Here is a 19360-nt window from a genome sequence, read left to right as displayed (position 1 = left end):
TTTGGTACCACCGTAAAATTCAGTTGATGGATGGAAAAAACTCACTAAAAGAGAGCTCTTACCGTCATGAATATTCAGGAACCTCTCTTAATTTATAGGCTCTTTACAGTTTTTGTTGGAAGAAGAATCTAAATCCTGGGGAAGTAACTCTACAAGGCTCCACGTAATTGCTTTGGTTTTAGGGTTTTTATTGGATCCATTTAGTAACTTGTAAGAAAACACGCAAACACCTGAGAGATTTTTTATTCATGCATGAGCTCTGGCATGTTCATAGAAGTCGGAGGCACCAAGAAGACATTTGCGAAATGCCATGATAAAAAATTATCTCCAAAAAAAAAAAAAAAAAAAACTGCATTTAAGAATGGTAAGTCATAACTCAGTTTCCTACACCTGAAATTCTACATCAACACAAGACAAAACACGATGACAAAAGCACACAATCCTACCTCACAACATCCTACCCTAGAACCTAAAAGGAGGGTAAAAGAGTCTGGTTAAACTAAGACGACTATACCCTACTCTTATGACAATAATCAGTCAGTGATTTTTAGATAGAGGTCAAAGGGAACTGATCCTAATGTTCCACAGGTGCTACAGAAACATTACATTTCGGGGAGACGCATCCTATATGATCAGCAAGAAACCTCACACTTGGATTGACTCTGGTCCTTGTACTCCGCTGCACTTGCAGTAACAATACTTTCAGGGGCTGAAATCTTTGTATTCAATGCGTTCACGGAAACCACATCATCCCCATGAAAGGAAGCTGAAGAAGTCAGACCTGGCCTTGGTGCACTGTAGGCTCCCTCTGTTCTTTCCGCAGGTAGAGGTTGCGCAGGAATAGCTGCATAAATAGCTGTCTGCTCAAATTTCTGCTTCTTCGACTTTTGCTCCAGCTGGTGGCCAGGGAGGAAGCTTCCAACAACGACCTGATAGAATCAAGGGGTTCATCAAAGTTTTCAATCATTAGCTTCATGATTACTATACAGTTAACAGTTGGTCAAGTACAGAAAGGTTCTTTTCTTCAATGTGATAAAGGGCACGAAGGTTGAAGACTGACATTTGCTTTTCACAACATTCCAGCGACCGTTCTACATCTATTTCACATTGCACAACCAACAAATGCTATTCCAATCTTCTAAAGCACTAAAGCTGCCTTAACTGCTATCGGCATTGATAAGAGTTGCAAAGTTTGAATGAAGTTTCAGGCAAACTTCACTATTAAATAGCAACATGCCTGGGAGGAAAAATTCAATATTTGCTAGTATTTTATTTGTGATCCTTCTGTCAGAAGCTTTGGATGGTTTTCATTGCTAAACTCATAATGTTTTATCTTTTCCAATTGGAATAATGTCGGGCATGTTATGACATTCAGCTTCATTTCCAAAAAAATTTTGCTGACCTGAACAGGACCAGCTGCTAACAGCATGCCAGCAAGTCCTCCCCCAAGAACGCGACCATCGGGGCCTGCCAGAGAGACACTCATTCCACCAGATCTGCTTTTTGCTACTGCATTATCGCTAGGCATAAATGATCCTGTTAGAGAAAGTATTTCAAAGCGACCCTGCAGAAAGTTCATAACTACATCTCAGAAACAGAATAACTCGATAAAGCAATTCAAATGGATTTAAAAGCCTTTCTCTTTCTTCTTCTCTTTTGCCTTCTACTTTTTGTTCTCTCTAGTATTACATAGCATTGTTTAAAGACATTAGGAACGAACATAAAAAAAACAGAGACATGAGGAAACCCTTTCATATGCCCTTATATGGTGGAAAATTTATAATGCTTTGTCATCACCAAAACAGAAGGGGATTGATTTAAGTAAAACTTGAGATCTAAGTAATTAAGCCACATTTCAGATGAAAGAATCACACACAATTTTATGACAAGGAAACAAACAGAAGCAGACACAGAATAAGATAAAGCCATTAGAAAACTTTGGTCAGAGAAACAGGAGAACAGATTTTGCTCATTTTACCAAACTAAACAGTTGATGCATGGAGCACAATATGCTGGTGCATTCAGTGAACTACGTATGATCTTCAGCAGATATGCATGTATGCAGTATATAAAAATTAAACCATTTAGAATCAACTGGTGATTAGACAAGGTCTCACCTCATAGGTTAGAGTTCCACCAGAAGAATTAGGCTGACGAAGAGTGACATTTGAAATTGAACCATTTGCTGCTAGAACACAAATAGCTCTAGATCCTTGTTGAGAAAATGATATGATCTTCATTGTAACATCCTGAAAAAAAGTTGAATGGAAAACTATAATCTCATGTAAAGACCAAGATACCAGCCAAATTAGACCTAGAATCTTAAATTAACTAGTAAAGGCATACTTGAAACTATTGCTTCAAATTTTGTATTTAAAGAAAACACAATAAAGTAAAGCTCAATGAGTGCTACATTCAACTGGAGATATTTAAGTAAAACTTCATTATAAGCAAAGCAGGCAAGTGCAAAACTGACATACTCCCTTAAGTGTAGTTAATGGAAAGTCGCCAAAATCTTGCTAAAAAGGCATGATAGCACAACCACAAACATATCAAACACATATCCACCTCAAGGTAGTCCATCCCATGCAGTTAACAGCCCTAGGGCGTGTATTTGCCAATATCCACAAACAAAGGTTGAACTTTCAAGAATGCCGATCCCAAGAAGTCATACTTTGTGAGCCGTTGATGAATACAAAGTAAAAAAAAATTGTCCAGTATTTATGTGGACACTCCTTTTATATGCTTGTAGGTTGGCATACTAGCATGTAGAGATGCATGTGGGTGCAAGTGCCTTGTGAGTATGCAATTATGTGCATATTCATATTTACAAACCAGCACCTCCTTCTATTGCCTCATGTTCAGGCCATTAGCCAAAATCCAATAACCTGGAAAATAATTTGAAACTCACATTCCTAAAACTGGTGAACTTTTGCATTATTCCAATTATTTAGAACATAGAAATGTATGTGGGTGCAAGTGCCTCGTGAGTATGTAAATATGTGAATATTCATATATACAAACAAGCACCTCCTCCTATTGCCTCTTGTGTTCAGGCTATTAGCCAAAATCCAACAACCTGAAAAATAATTTGAATCTCACACTCCTAAAACTGGAGAACTTTTGCATTATTATAATTACTTAAACTGCTTTAGGTGCCAGACAATCTGGCTATTCATCTTGGACTTTTTTCTTTTGTTTTCCATTTTCTCAAGAAAAATGTACTTTACATGTCTATATATATATATATATATATATATATATATATATATATATATATACACATACACACATACATACATGTAACAGAATCACGAACTTTGCACTTCTCCTTTCCTTATCCCTTCCCTCCTCTCCCCAACAAAAGACTTGCGTGTTCTAATTACTCATTCAGGAACCTTTATCATCGCCAACTGCCTTATTTTCCTCCACCACCAGCATCTTGGTGGCTCAACCAAACCAAAATGTACAGTAAAACTCAAAGACAGTGAACTGCACCAACTTGAAAAAAATAATAAGGTGGTTGGAAAACGTGTTTGTGATGTAAGAAAAGTAATATTTGGAAAAAATTGTGTACTCAAACACGCCCAATTGTTTTCTTTCTTCATTAGCATTCCTACAAGGTAAAACTAATAACGAGTTGCACATGCAACAAGATAGTCCACTGAAGTAGACCTCCATAGTATTGATTAGAAAGCAAATTGAACATGAATAATACCAAAAGAAAAAATAAATCTGCTCACAACCATAAAAAGTAAGTACCTCGCCTGCATTAACTGTGATAACATGAGGAGTAAAATTAGCACCAACAGAATAAGCCACCCGATCCCCTGTTGGAACTACAAAAATAGATGTCAAATAAGTTGATTAAACAGATACAGATGTAAGGAAACACCAAAAGCATAAAGTGAACATCCAAAACATTCATTGAAAAGCATAAGATATGACTAAGCAACAGTAATAGTGGATTAAACAGAGTATGCCAAATAGCAAAGAGCTTAGTGACTGCACTGATTACACTGAATCACTATGCACATCATATTATGACATTATCTTCTTTTCATGTATGGCTTGCAATATTGTCTCTTTCTAGATGCATTTAGAAGTGACAACTTTGCATAGTTAGTATGCACAATATGTCTCTCTCAATACAAAGACATAAGTTTGTGGAACTACTAACTCTTCCAGAGTTAGGGAAATAGAATGCCCTACAATGAATTTAACCAATGTACAAGGTCACGCATCTTTCCTGAAACAAAATTAAGTTTTAAAGTTCATCTTTTCTGCTGAGAATAAAATAAAAAAGATGCTACTTTCGACTAATATGAATTTAAAGCAGAAAAAGTCAAACAGTCTTGAAAACTTTAAAATATCACATGCCAGCATGAAATACTGTGCAAATTGTATGCTGCGTATAATATGATAACTCTTATAGTCTAATTGTGAAATTACTGTGAAATCAACCATTTGAGATCCTCCAAATTAAGTTGCATTCAGGTAAGGTCATAGTTGTCTCTCAGAGAAGTTCATCCCTGTGCACTATTAACTCATGCTTAAACATGCACACTTGGTAAAATCATGAAGCAGAAGTAAAGCATTTTATCAATATAGATTTAGTTGGTGGGATTAAGTAAAGTTCCTGCCCAATTTTTCTCATCTGAGATACTGGATATTAGAAAAAGTGAGCCTTTGCATCAGATCCACACATGTTACATCAGTCTTTAATCATTAATTTCCCAAGTTATTTATTCTTATTTTGCCTTTTAAATACCTCTTGCAATGATTGGGTCAAGACAGACCTTGTGTCTGGTCACATCAATTCTAAATGAACCACTAACAGATTAAATGGACAACTCTTTTGTGCTTACGGCATCTATCTCATCTTCTTGGTAAAATTGATACAAGTTTGGACGCAGAAGATCCCCCCACATAAATAGGGGTTGCATTTGTTGTATTCCAGATATTTACTACCAAGAATTGCAGATCTAGAAGATAATTGCAGATAAGGGTCCCAGTTCCACATTGAATATTTACAGATACCATTAAAGTTGACCACTAAGAAAAAGCAATGCATGGAGTTATTGACTAGAGCAAAAACAAAACCAGTAGATCTATTTTCCAGACATACATAACTGACCATAAACAAAATAACAAAATCCCAGACCACTCAAATCTAATTACAGCAAGAGATTATGATCAATGCAACAGTAAAAAAACATAAATAAAAGGAACTCGATTAACCAAGAGTATCAAGAATTCAAAGCCCTTGGAAAGAATAATCATTACCAGGACTTTCAAACTCCAACTTATGTTTCTTTTTGTAAGAGTCAATTGGCCGGCCTCTACTCTGTTTCCAAGCTGAATAATCTCCTGTAAGCGGAATAGAAGCTGATATCGGCATCGGTGACAATGCCATGGTCACCGAACCATCTGGTCCGTACTTCCTCGGTCTCCCTCTCTTCTTTTTCCCTTCTGTGGCCGGTGTTGCAACACTAACTGGTGTAGCTTCTGTAGTTGACACAGCTGATCCACTGAACTGACTTGGGTTTTCCACACTTGGCTCTACCCTGAAGCTCTCTGAAGTTTCATCACCCTTCACTGGCACCCCCACAGAACTATTCATTCCTTCTTTTTCCTCCATTCATAGAAACCAAAACTCAAAACTTCAAAAACCCTTAAACCCTCAGACTTTAGGTACCAAAACTGTAAAACCCCTAATTTTCAAGATCAAACCTTTATAAGCTCACAGAGTAAGTACAACTGAAATGATCACCATTCAACACAGAATCTCAAAAAAAAAAATCTCAACTTTTCTGATAAACAGTAGACAAAATCAGGAACCCAAAAAAGCTTTAGCAAAACCCACTCTAGCAAATCGGTAAATTTTGAAATAGTAGTACCAGCTTTGAATATTCAAAGATCATCTGACTGCAGAAGGTTTCTGCAGTAGAAATCTATCCACTGTACTACTCTGAGCTAGTGCTTCATTTCTGCCAATGCAGACTGAGCTCCAAAGAATGAAACTTTTTTAATTTTTTCAGTACATGAAAAAAATAATAACTTTGCTAGGTCACAGAATTTCTTGAGGAGCTGTGAAATTAGGGTTTTGTAGGAAAAAAGTAAAGAAGGAAAAAATAAAGTTGGAAAAAATGAAATTAAAAATAAATGGAATTTAATAAAAAAATTTGGATTATTATAAGTAAGTAATACTTAAACTGCAAAATTCAAAGTATTAATTTTGGTTAAGTAAAAGGTTTCAAGTCCGTCTTGGAAATTTAATACATCGGGTTTAAATAATCTGGCAAAGTTAAAAGATTTGGAATATAAAAATAAGAAATTTTGGGAAAAAGAAAATTCCATTTATTTTTAAATGGCAGTTTAATTATTAAAAGCTGTAAAGTTAACGTTGGAGCCATGTCAATTTTTCCAACCTCTGACCTGTTCTTTGTCTTTTTAGGTGAATTAAAGTTGACCGCATGAAAGAGATGCCCTTTGTTTTTCAAAAGAATTACTGTTAATGCCACTTTGAGCAATGCACAATTTTCATTAAGGGATGATTTCACTGAGCTCCCTTTAGGTTTTAATATTACACTTACCTCCCTTAATGATAGACAATGACTATAAAAACCTTCATCATTTTTTAAAAGACAAGCCATTAATAAAAAAAAATATATAACAGCAAAAAGGAAAGTAATTCTTCTAAATCAAACCATATATTGTGGCCAAACTGTTTCAACCATAATCATTAAATTATAATCTTCTATCACTCAAATTTAATAATTACGGTAGATGTCTTCTTCTTTATCATCACCATCCATACCACCTTTCTCAAAATATCTCTTGAATTCATGATCTCTTAATTATTAATCTAAAATTTGTAACTCTTTTTTATTTTACCATCCTAGTCATTACAACGTTGGTAATTCTATCCGTAAATTAAAATAGAATGAAAATGTAAAATTTTCACATAGAAAACCCATTAAAAACCTTTTCCTCACTAATTTTATTGTCATGCAACTACTGTTGATGATGATGGAAGCAATCATTACTGTCAACAACCCAATTGTTCATATCATTTAGCAAAAAAAAGTTACTGAATTACGAAAAAATATAATTTGATAGATTGTATTAAAATTACTGCTCTAAACATGCACTTTGTTCATGTTTTGCATGGTTTCTTTTAATAGACATCAAACCTATTAGAAATAAAATTATGTCAATTCAAAGAAAAAATGTGGACTAATTTAGTATGACTACTCCAACTATTGAGAGTAGAGGTTAGAAGAATTTTGGTAGCCAAGGGTTTGATCATTTGAGTGAAGAAAAGGTAAGAATTGTAAATTTTACGACTAAAAGTTTGGTAGGCAATATATGGAAGAAATCCATAAAGAGGGAAAGATTGCGAAAGTAAAAATTACGACGGTGGATTTTGGCATCTAAGACAAAAAGTTTGTTCTTAAGAAGAAGAAATGATAAGAGTTTGAAAGTTTAGATAGATGTAGAAAATCATAAGAATAAAAAATATTAAGATATTGACTAAATAATAAAACTCATTAATTTTGGTAGTGTACAAGTGTATTTTTTACTTTTAAAAAATTTTAATAATTATTCATATTAAGGAAATTTAGATGAGGGTAATTTTGGGCATTCATATACTTTTTTGGCCTTACATCATTAAGGTGAAACCCAAACCTATATTCTAGAGGAGGTATGTGTAATTTTCAGAATGTGAGGGGAGCTGTCTGAAATTACTAGAAACCTCGGGGAGGTTTCTGAAATATATCCCTTGCATTAAATGAGAGAATTGAGTAATGACGACACGTGCCGTTAAACAACCGGATATAAAGAAACCAGGGTAAATGCTGTCAACCTGCTCCCTGACTTTGTCCCAAGGAGTTTTTGAAGTTTCCTTTTCCAACCTCAACGAAATTACGACAGAGGAAGTAAACAAACAGGGACGAAAACACACACAAATCCAAGGGCTTTATGCCTGCAAACTGCGACTTCTTGGCAGCTTTTAAAAGTGTTGACTTGTTTCTGGTGTCCACGTTCTTTTTTCAAGCTATAGTAGGTTCTAAAGCAACAAAAACTTTTCCCTTTTAAAGGCTGGCCAAATCCCAGGTAGCCCTTTTCAATAACAGAGCGACCGAAAATGGAGCACAAACAGAAACCGGTGAAAGTTCAGGAACGCTAGAGAGCATAAAGCGATGACGACGTCCAACTATGGGTAATGTTCTAGCGGCTACAACTGATATTCCCGTGGAAATCTGTCTACTTCAAAGGCAGCAATTGAAATTTGGTTTGAGGTAGCCAAGAACATTTTTGACATCCTATAGTCCACGAATATTCGTGGACTATATGTACATTTTAGAAAGCCAATATAATTGACTCCTAATTGAACTATTATCAAGATATGAAATGAATACAAGAAGGAAAAAATCGTAAGAAGAGCACCAAACAATTAGTAAAATTCATCTTGATCTTCCTCCTCCTCAAACTAGTATAGTAGTCTTTAGAGATGAATTTGGTAGCACAAATCCAGCTCTTCGCTCCTCAAATGAGTATTCAATCTCTTCAGGAATATCGTCAACTGGCTTTGAATTGCAAGGAGGGGCTGCAAAAAGAGCTGGAGTTACAGCCGTTTGCATTGGAACTGATACAGTTGCAGGCGTAGCGGGTACAGGTATCGTCTTAGCTTTTGGAGTCCTGTTCTCTTCCTCCACGGCAGAAATGATCTTAGATGGAGTAGTAAACGATGCGTTGTTACTTGATAGCGTTTTCTGCAACATGTCATTATGTTTCCTGCTCAGATCTTCCAAAATGTTTGTTGCATTGGACTTTGATGAATCTGTTGAAGATATGGGTGAGAAGGGCTTTCGCACCATGGGGGACTCTCCAAAGGAACTCTTTTTGACTGGAAGACCGGCAATGTCAAGCCCTCTCCTTCCTGATATGTTAAAAGCGAAGAAGAATTAAAAACATCTAGCTCTTCATATCTCCAGTTCACTAGTAAATTACAGCAAGACACTAGCAGAAACAATTCGTGACCCCTGTCACAACTCAAAAAGGATGGATACCTCCAATCCTGAAATTCTCACCTCTAACTATAAGAGAATAACTATAAGAGAAAAACGATTTCGAGTGAATGATGGAAATGACTGAAAAGAAAGTTACCAGCTGATAATGATGCAATTCCATCGTCCTTGAGTAGATTTGAATGATCATTCTGATGCAAGCGTTCAATTTTCTTAGCCTGACGTGTATTAGGAGTAGCTCTTGTTGGGTGAAGCAAATCTGCCTTTGGAGTTTGCAGCGTTGTTCCTCCTAGGGAGAGTCGTCGATTACTTGCACCACCACCGCATGACAGTCTAGAACCTTTCTTCCCGCTTTGGCATTTCATTGGGCTAGGTTTCGAACCATAAAGTGCCTCCTGCTCTGTAATTAACTGTCCCTGAAGTTTCTTCTGGTCCTGAAATTTAGTGCGGACACTTGGTATTAATTTCGCCAAGGAGCATGAAAATTGACTGGAACAAAAGCGCAGTAGTTAAAGCCCATACCCTCTGTCTTTTGCGCTCTAGCTCTTTCTCTTGGCGTAGAATAGTATATTCTTCAAGCATAGAAAGAAGACGAATCTACAGACAACACAACATTTCATTTCACAAATATAATTGCTAAGAAAAATAATGCTCAACAACAATTAAGGAAGAGGGAAAAAAAATACTCAAAATTCACTTTCATGGGAAAGCACATACGCCATCATAAGAGAATTCAGTCCCTCTCTCATTTTCCCATGCTGTGATTTTTGAAGCCAATGCCTCCACCATTGCTGTCAGAGCATGGTCAATAAACACTTGAATTAGTGTTGAAATCAGACCTTTAGTTCAACACCTAAGACACTTTTAAGATACTTATATATTGATTCCTCAAAAAAATGGCAAAGATAATAAATTTTATCTAATTTGAATTGATACATGACTGACAAAAATGGCTGCATCATATGAAATATCATGCAGCGGATTCCTGGAATCGACCAATTAGGAAATATGCAAAAATGCATTCATCAGCACCTGGAAGTTTATTAACCAAGGCACGGGCTTTCTCAGCACGCTTGAGTGTAAGATGAGCGCCTCTTCCAGCATTGTAACGATTATCATCCTGAGCAGGAATTTGACAATTGGAAAGTATGAAAACTAAAATTAAACTAACACGTCATTTTAGCAACAGATCAACAGATGATAAATCAAAACCAACCCTGTTATATTCCTCAAGCCAGCACTCTTCCTCGCATGCGGCCATCCATTTCTCCACCTTTTCAAGTATTTCTTTACGGCAGAAAGCCTCCTCTTTTATATTAGATATCTGAAGCTCTATTTGTTCAAGTACGCTAGAAGCATCAACAGCACCTAGATTAGAAACAAAACCACCAGTCATATCAATCAATCTCAGTGCAAAAGCACCATTTTGTATGCACTCCATGTTAAAATTTCAGTACCTAATTCAATCGCTTCAATTGCAACGTCTAGTGAACTATCTGATTCTGGAATTATATGTGTTTTCCTACAGATGTCCTCTAGCTCAAACCTCTTTTTCAGAACAAGCTCCTTCATTTTGCTTGCTTTAAGTTCTTCCAGTCTTGAAACTTCCGCCTCAACCTGAATAGTAAAGAACTTGAATAACACTCTGAACTACACAGCTGCTAGCAAAATTGACCAATGTTAACTCACATATTTGATGAAGTCAACAGAGAGCATGTTAGGTTCAGTTGTTTCATCTTCTGAAGCAGCTATATTAGCAGTTACACTCTGAAATATTTGTTGCTCTTCTACAGGTGTATCCATCAAATTCCACAGCTCCAGCAGTGATGTGGCAAGGTCTTGTAACTGCCACAACAGAAAGGTCAACGAAATTTTGAAAAATGAATTATCAAAAGAATGAATTTGAGGTTAGTATTGAAGTCCATGTACTGATGTACCCTCTGCATCCTCTGTATTTTAATCTCTCGTAATCTTTGAATAGCTGCAGCTAGCTGCTCAATGGTATCATTACTAATATTTTTTGTTCCTTCAGACTCTCCTAAACTTGGATGAACCTCACCAACAGTCTCTTTGAAATCCATACCAAGCACCACGCACAATGAGTTTAAAGTGTTGAGGCGGTCCAGTACTTTCTTTAGACGTTCACTCTGCAGCCAACAAGACAGCGAAGCAAGTCAGAGGCAATTCTGAACATAATGCATATGAAGTGTTAAAACATGGTTCAGCTTCAGAATAAGGTTACCTTTTCCATTTGAACTGCCTGCAGCTCTGTTTGCAATTCTTCAAGCTTTCGCAAAGACAAATCAGTTTCATCCAACACAGTGTTGGCAGGAGGATACCCAGTTGACCTGTAAATCTCACACTTAATCTTCTGTATCTGCTCTAAAATTTCAAGGAACTGATTCTTCCTCTCACATTTCCTTTTCCGCATTTCATCCAATTGTGGGACAATGGCTCTAAGTTCTGCCTTCAAGCTTCCAGGATTTTGATCAGACTGAATAATAAAGACATGCCTTCGTCATGGTTTTCCAGGATTTTGTTAATCTAAAGGACATTTCACACATACAAATAAAATTTAACTTGAACGTCATCATCTTATGTAGTTCGGAAATGTAACTGGATTGTCGTGATTGATGGTACTTGTCCAACAGCTGTGGTTGTCTGGATGATGTCAACTTCTCTAAAAAAATAAGTCTTACAAAAAACTACGGATCTGTTTTTGCTATATATTCTAATGGTATATCAGGAGTAAAGAAAGCATTCAGTTATTACAATATATATCCATCAAGGCTAAGGTCTAAGGAAGCACTGGATTGAGTTTACTTGTCATTGATCGTAGAACTCTAACCTGCCTAATATGCACAGGTCTCTCTCCCATAGCAGAGCAGATAGCTGCTAGCTCAGCTTCAGAATCAGCAATTGCCTGCCTTAGCTGAGCTCTGCACTTGTTTGCCTGGTCCACTTTTCTCCTGTACACCTCTAGACATTCTCGTTCAAGCTCGAGCAGCATTTTGTCCCTTTCAGTATCAGACTCTCCAACTTCATCCCATATTATCTGATTGTGCCATCAAAGAAGGGCTTCAGAATAGCAACCTGAATAATTTACTTGGACAAAGAGACCCGGAGAAAAAAGCAAGAACGAATTTTTTTTAAAACAAGAAAGGAAAAAACCTGCAGTTCATATAGTAGAGTTCCGCAGGTAGTTTCCAGCTGCATAAGTGGATCAGCGGGTACTATCGACATATTGGATGACTATACCTAGTAACAACAAATTTAATGGGGGTTACAGTGCAGTCCCACATTGACTGCAGAAATCATTCAAGATGGATCAAGTCTAGCAAAGCAAATAGTTAAGAAGAGTTTTAAAAAATAAAAATTCAAAATCCGCAAAAAGTTGTTCCCTGAATTAGAAAATATGATCAATTGTTCCAACATAATCAGAAGGCATACGCATTTAACATGCAAGCATTGTCTGCCAGGAGTAAAACATTAGAACCGGATCAAGATCTCAACCAATAGCATTCATTAGAGTTTTTAAATTTTTTCCCCATGTCATGCAGCAAGTTAAGCAATTAATCGAAATCAGGGTTTTTTTTTTTTCTTTTCTTGCTTTCCAAATAAACCACTCCCACCCCAAAAAAAAAAAACCGCTAATTAGTCAAGTGACTTTTTCTAGAAGTATCAAGCTTACTCTACCAAGGCCAGTTACTTTTTTCCCAATTAAGCGACACTTTATAAACTTAAGCGGAGGAAAAAAAAAAAAAAACCCATCGCAATTGTCGTAGTAGCACAACAGAGGATGAAAATCACCTATCAAATTACCAAGCACAGGAACTCCAAAAAACCAAAAATTACTCTGCAAAAGGTTACCAAAAAAAATTATACATATCTGTACTAGACTTCAACTAGAGCCAGCAAACAAAACGTATAAAATTGTAAAGAAGATGAAAACAAGCAGGAGAACGCACCTTAACAACTGAATTCTGGCCAGATCAGAGAAAGAAAGTGATTGTGACTTTGAAATTGATGATGAGTAGTAAACAGGGGGTTTTTTGAAATGAGATGAGAAGAATGAAGCTAGAAGGCGGAGCCAGAGAAGAGAGAGAATAGCCGTTAAAAATCGACCGTTGACAATGGGCGTCCGAGGGTCGTATTATTAGTGGGGATTGGGCTTTGGCTTCATGCGACAGTGGAAGATTTTAAATTTCAAACGTGGGAAAGAGAGAAAGACGGCTGCTGTTATTATTCAGTTTGAGTTAACTCTTCTCCGCTCTCGGAGAGTCGGGGGCCGCAGGTACCAAACATGCGACGCGGTATATTTAACTCTTTTAAGTTTTAACTTTAGGAGACTGTCCTTCCTTTTTCTTTTCCTTGCCAATCAATAGAGAGTGAACTGCAGTGCCTCGTTCCTTTTTTTTTTTTTACCCTTTTTAGACACCCTAACTCATTTGTGAATTTTTTTTACCGGAATATGGTAATCATTTTGCATGATTTGAGAAACTACAAAAAAATATATATATATTAGAAATTTAAGTAAATAGGCATATGGTGAATTTATGAATAATTGGTGATCTTTTTTTTTCTCTCTATATCTTTTTTTTTTGGCCTGATGTGGGGGTAGATTTCAAGCTCATTTGTAAATTTTCTTTCACTGAGACATGGCAAGTTATATTTAGAGATTTGGATAATTTAGAGTGCATTTAACAAATTTGAAATTTAAAATTTGAATCCATTGAATTATTGATTTGTTAAGTTTTGAAATCATAACATTTGAATGTAGTCTTTATTAAATGACAAATGAATAGTTTATTACTTTTTTTTGAATAGTTTATTACTTATTTTTTAGAATAAGTCTTGACTAAACAGTTTAGAATCACTTAGGGTATATTTGATAAAATTGAATCTAAAATCTAAAATCTAAATCCATTAAATTATTGAATTGTTAAACATTAAATCTAATACATTCGAATATATATCATATTTAATGATAAGTGAATAGCTTATCACTTAATTTTGGGAATAAGTGTTATTTAGAAAATTCAGTACTATTTAATTAATTCAGATGTTCAATTTTTTGTTATCAAACGACTTGAATATGTTAAGATTTGAATTTATTAAAATTAAGTGCTAAACTGAATAATCAACTAGGATTTAATTAATTAAGACATTCTATTTTTTTGTTATCAAATATGTATGAATATGTTAAAATCTGAATCCATTAAATTTTATTGTTAATTTAGCTATCACGTCTGAATTGTTATTTTTATGAGTTTTTGTAAAAAATGTATTTTAGCGATTTAATATATATGAGGCAAAAAGATGATTAAAAAATGTATTTACAAAAAATGAAAAAAAAATTCTAACGTGTTCTGCATTTGTCGTGCTAGAATGGCAATTTAATTTTTTTTGCACTTGGCATTGACATCTCCCTTTCCAATTTTTAAATTGTTGTTGTGCCGAAATAAATGGCAAGTTCCTGTACTGATTGTCACCTGCATTCCTCTTTCTTTAGCCTTTTTCCTATTTTGAAACTTTTCCCCCTTTTCATACTCTTTCTAAGATTGAAGTCATCCAGTTTTCCAACTTCTTTCTCTTCGAGTGCATTTGGATAGGAGATTATTCGAACAAATTTATTTTAAATAACACTACAGTACCTTTTTACGATATGATGTATGCGAATTAATAATATGATTAAAAAATATATTTATCATGTAAGTCAAATAATATGTGAAAAAAAATCCATATCCATACAGAAGAGTAACGTATGCTAAGTTACCTGATCATTGTACGTTTTAACGTTGTACCATTGTCAATGTGACTTTAAACCTTATCCTTACACAATTGATACAGCGGAACAGGAGAGAGAGGGGTAGACGGGATCCTCTGTTCACTTTCCTGTCCAATGTAAAATTAAAAAAGAAGAAAAAAGAAGAAGCCAAACAGCCTTTCTTTTTTACATACACATCAACAGATATAATAAGTGAAATTACGTAATTTTGCATTGAACAGGAAAGTGGACAGAAAATATTAGACAGAAGATCCTCTCTGGTCTGCCCGGGGGGATCTGTATCCTAATTCCTGAACTATTGTCTAAATTGTGGCAGTTTAATAATTCCTCTGGGTTAATGGCAGTGCAATTTGGAATCGGCAAGAACCATTACGTCCGCCCTCAAAGCTCTCTTTTTATGATTTCGAATAAAATTTCATTCCAGGTATCAACTGGACCTGGCATGCACCAATGCAAGCAATCCTGTGGCGGCGGCCTCCCATCCGGTCCTCTTTTTGTGATTTTGTTGGGGTCAGTGCTTCTATGTGGACCTGGATGCCCATCATGCCGATACTCAAAAGCTTCGGTAATGTCCATGAGTTTCAACTTTGATTTGTTGGTCTTCTTCTTGACTGCGCGGCTGAACCCCGTGACCTGTTTCTGATGCATTACGTTGGTGAATTCATCTTCAACCAATTCACCATCCTTGAGAGGCCTTACTTTTCCTGTGCAGGATCCCCCTGCATTCCAGTTTCCTCCTCCATAATGATCAGGCGAAAAGGTACGCACGATTGTTAGGCCAGTGTAATCTGGATGCCTTGCCATGGCAGTTAGGGCCGTTTCAACTGATACACCGAAAGCTTCTATGTTGTTAATTTTCATTGTCTTAGACTTGTCTGGCCACCACAATTGTCCTCCAACTATCTCATCCTGCAAGATATAGACCGACTGCTTTGCAAACCAGTGACCAGAGGAGAGGACGATTACGTCGTAATCGGTGATGAATTCCATGAAGCTTTCATCAGGAGCATCAAGCTGCAGCTTGGCCACTCCGGCTGGAGCAAAATCGAATGGCTCGGATGTTTGATTCACAAGCCAGGCGGACCATATCCGAATTATCGTTGTAGATGTTGACGCAAAATAAAAACGCTGCATTCTTCTGTTTCCTCGATTTTTTGGAACCTCAACCTGAAAAAACCAAGAGGTTTGATACATAAGAGGATGGCTGGAGATGACAAGCCAGCTACTCCATATCAATACAAGGCTCTAGAAATTTACGGCCACTACTACCCCTGTATGAAGTGAATCAATTGTCCATCCCTCTCTTCCCTTCCCTATTCATTCCAAACAATTCAAGGATCCGATCATATATGTGAAGTGGACGCTGCAAGTTGTCGTGAATGTAGTAGTTGTTGCTGTTGTGTATTTTTTTTTTTTTTCAAATGCATTATTTAGTTTCGCCAACAATACCATTCATTTCCCAGGTTTGGGGATCCAAAACCTAAGAACCTGTTCAATGAATTCATTGCTAAGAAGGACCAAAAAAAAAAGGCCGAGAATGAAATCATTGAGATGCATATCTCATCATTTCAGAGTAATTGATTTACTACATTTTTACATTGGAAGTGACCTTTAATTCTCTTGGTGGGATGCTATTGCTCCAGTAACTCAATTAAAGAGGTTTCAAGACCTATTACCGTGGAGTCAAAACAGAAAGCATTTGACTGACTTGCCTGCCAAAGAATACAGAGCATTGACTCCATTTGATTTCGAGCGATTGAATCTCCAATAAAAGCTATGGTTTTTCCCTTCATTAGATCAAGGAATCTCCTGGCATCAAATCGAGGCAGGTCACACTCAGTCGGTTTCCAGCGCCAATGCTCATATTCCGTGTCCGGTCTTCCGTTTCCCTGGCAATTTTGTGTCTGCGTCAGGACAGGACAAGAATCATTTTTGTACAAAGGTCCGCCTGAATCATAAACCCATTTTCCATGGTATAAATTACATCCTGCAAAATAAGGCAAATAAACAAAATGAATTTTAAGAAAGTCAGAACAAAGAAGTATCCAAAACACTGTTTAACATCTTTATTTGAATGGTAATCCTCAGCTTTTATCAGAGTTATGGGCTGCAGATCAAGAAACGATAGGATGTGGAGTCGCAAGAAAAAGAAAATCAAATTAAATGCCTTTAATTATAATGAAAATAAAAAAGTAAGATGAAGTTGCACCTGAATCGACTGAACTACCCGGACTTGAATTGGTGAACATGGGAGGTGAAGGATTCACATCCTTTAAACTGGAACCAAGTGATGGAAGTCGAGTTGATATTTTTGAATCCATCTGCAGGTTGGAGGTGTTGGAAAGATTTGATGAAAGAGATAGAGCAATTTGAACACCATCTCCGCCAGTTGAGAAAGATGAATCTTCAATCCCCTTCTCCTGTTGTGCCGCATGGGATTGCTTTAGTTGAGCCGTTGCATCCCTCGATCCAAAACCTGCAGGAGGCTCTGCCAAATCTTTTCCAACTTCTTGCTGCTGCCTTGAATCAATCAATTCGTTCTTATCTCCAGAAAGAGTAGGCTGGTTCTTAATAAGATCATTACCCCTGTTGTCCTGCGAAATTGATTTCGCTTTTCTTGAATCACCAAATCCGCCATCTGATTCTTGAAAATCATCCCCATCTCTCGTGCTCCTAAGGATACTGCTGCTGACATAACCGCGACGGCTAAAATCCACGACAATTTCATCAGAAGCAGTCCCAATTAAGTTGACAATTCCTCCAGACCTGAATGGTCCTGATATTAAAGATGATGAAGCAAGAATCAAGAAAATGGCTAGGCCTCCGAGTGAAGCTACGATAGATAAAAGAGTCTTTGGGTAGGCCATTGCCGCCGTCTTTTTACGTGAACCTGAAGCCATGGATTCCCAAACTCTAAACTACAACAAACTTGCCTGCAATCCGTACAAACTCAGGGCTTCCGTTCACCAATCACCATTCGCACGTCTCCACGCAAGAGCATTCCCAGATATTCTCAACTTACAAATATTTATCAGGAATAACACTCGTCAATTTAAAAGAAAGGGGGGGTGGGGGTGGGGTTGCCCATTTCATGCTAATCTTTTGAGTACAGCATCAGGAGTTGCTGCTTCAACACTCTCTTGTGTCTTGACTCCTCAAGTACAGAAGCTGCACAAAAGGGAGGGAAAGTGCACTGAAGATTGGCCAATAGAGTAGATCCAGATGAGTTATTTCCCTTGTACGAAATGACTTTTCAGGACTTAAAAAGATTTGACCTCAATTTTTGCGTTTTCCAGACAGGCAGGCGCCATTTGTGCGGAAATGTAAAATATTATACTGGATCGAGAGCATGTGAAATCGTTAATGATTTGAGGAATCGTGTTCTGTCGATCAAACTCGGGGGAACTAAAACTTTATCCACTCGTATTTCTTCAGACGCGATATCTTAAATTATACTACTCGAATTGTTATTAGATTTTTGAATTTCGGCTTGATTTGTATTAAGACTTTTAATCCTGGCTGCTCGAATAACTGCAGGAACTCTTCACTTAGTTAGTTTACAATAATGATTTCCTATAAGAATCAAACGTTGTAATAACAAAACAACGGTTGTCGTAGCTGAGCTCGGGCTTACGCCCAACTTTGACCATAGGACTATGTACGCCACTTCTTAACGGAGCAGCTGTAGCCGTTATTTTTAAAATTCATTAGCACCCATACATAAAGAATTACGTGCAAAACTTTTATTTGATGGACGCTTTTACTTTTATATTTTCTAGTGTGATTTTCGTGGTGAAAAATAGTTTCAGGTTAGTCCTTCTGTGCGGGAAGCCACTTCTCAATTCAGTTAGTTTGGGTTCTAATAGCCGTCTGAGTTTTTACCAAACTTTCCTTTCTAATGCCTGGAACATATATAATAAACAAATGTCATGTTCTATTTGTGCCCATAAATGCAAGTTGCAATTGAAATACTCCCTCTGCCCAATTTTTGATAGTCCTAGTTTTTTTCACACAATTTAAAAAAAAAAGTAGTTAATTTTGTTGAAAAAATAAATTTAGATTTCTATTTTCCTATAATACCTTTACATTAAATAAAGTTGGCTTTTTCATATATCAATATTTTTGAAAAATCTAAACGCAATAAATGGGGTAAGTTATATTCAATACTAACAATATGTATTAAATAAGGTAGTTTATAGTAATAACAACTTATATTAAATAAGGGTATTTTAGAGAAATTAAAAGACAACTACATTCTTTAATTGGAAAGTGGATTACAAATTGGGACAGATGAAAAAAAAATAGGATTATCAAAGTGGGACGGAGGGAGTATGATAATTCCTAATATAACGCATTTCAAGAGATAATTCCTAATACAATGGCTTGTTTGGATTGCATTTTTTTGGATTTCTTGTAAAAAAATTACTATAGCGATTTGATATATGTGAGATAAAAAAATAATTAAAAAATATGTTCACGGAAAACGTAGCAAGAAAAATTATTGTCCAAACAAGGTTATATCAGGTTTAGGTTGTCC

General features: G+C 36.3%; 4 protein-coding genes across 5 annotated transcripts; all 4 read right to left on the bottom strand.

Annotated features, from left to right (window-relative positions):
- Window positions 1–334: 334 nt before the first annotated feature.
- Window positions 335–6234, bottom strand: LOC113725120 (AT-hook motif nuclear-localized protein 6-like). Of its 2 annotated transcripts, none has more exons than XM_027248110.2 (5): window positions 5287–6234; window positions 3763–3830; window positions 2118–2249; window positions 1403–1564; window positions 335–929 (listed from the first exon to the last, which is right to left on the bottom strand). In XM_027248110.2, the coding sequence occupies exons 1-5, from the start codon at window positions 5639–5641 to the stop codon at window positions 633–635; spliced, it is 1014 nt and encodes a 337-aa protein (XP_027103911.1). In that variant the 5' UTR covers window positions 5642–6234; the 3' UTR covers window positions 335–632. The 2 variants fall into 2 exon arrangements, with proteins under 2 accessions (XP_027103911.1, XP_027103910.1); XM_027248109.2 differs by having other exon boundaries at window positions 3763–3839; window positions 5287–6230.
- Window positions 6235–8090: 1856 nt separating this feature from the next.
- Window positions 8091–13235, bottom strand: LOC113725118 (65-kDa microtubule-associated protein 3-like). Its single transcript, XM_027248107.2, has 13 exons — window positions 13004–13235; window positions 12207–12293; window positions 11884–12090; window positions 11278–11529; window positions 10973–11182; window positions 10725–10880; window positions 10493–10652; window positions 10252–10403; window positions 10068–10155; window positions 9753–9826; window positions 9558–9632; window positions 9175–9469; window positions 8091–8947 (listed from the first exon to the last, which is right to left on the bottom strand). The coding sequence occupies exons 2-13, from the start codon at window positions 12276–12278 to the stop codon at window positions 8493–8495; spliced, it is 2196 nt and encodes a 731-aa protein (XP_027103908.1). The 5' UTR covers window positions 12279–12293; window positions 13004–13235; the 3' UTR covers window positions 8091–8492.
- A 1851-nt stretch (window positions 13236–15086) lies between these two features.
- Window positions 15087–16017, bottom strand: LOC140023215 (protein trichome birefringence-like 18). The gene has a single exon (XM_072073087.1). The coding sequence runs from the start codon at window positions 16015–16017 to the stop codon at window positions 15205–15207; it is 813 nt and encodes a 270-aa protein (XP_071929188.1). The 3' UTR covers window positions 15087–15204.
- Window positions 16018–16454: 437 nt separating this feature from the next.
- Window positions 16455–17843, bottom strand: LOC113720370 (uncharacterized). Its single transcript, XM_027245249.2, has 2 exons — window positions 17033–17843; window positions 16455–16810 (listed from the first exon to the last, which is right to left on the bottom strand). The coding sequence occupies exons 1-2, from the start codon at window positions 17721–17723 to the stop codon at window positions 16455–16457; spliced, it is 1047 nt and encodes a 348-aa protein (XP_027101050.2). The 5' UTR covers window positions 17724–17843.
- Window positions 17844–19360: the final 1517 nt, after the last annotated feature.

The sequence above is a fragment of the Coffea arabica genome, chromosome 2c (genome assembly GCF_036785885.1).
Source record: "Coffea arabica cultivar ET-39 chromosome 2c, Coffea Arabica ET-39 HiFi, whole genome shotgun sequence".
NCBI classification, from domain to species: Eukaryota; Viridiplantae; Streptophyta; class Magnoliopsida; order Gentianales; family Rubiaceae; genus Coffea; species Coffea arabica.
The sequence above is the reverse complement of the archived record's forward strand: the minus strand, read 5'-3'. Positions and strand labels throughout refer to the sequence as shown.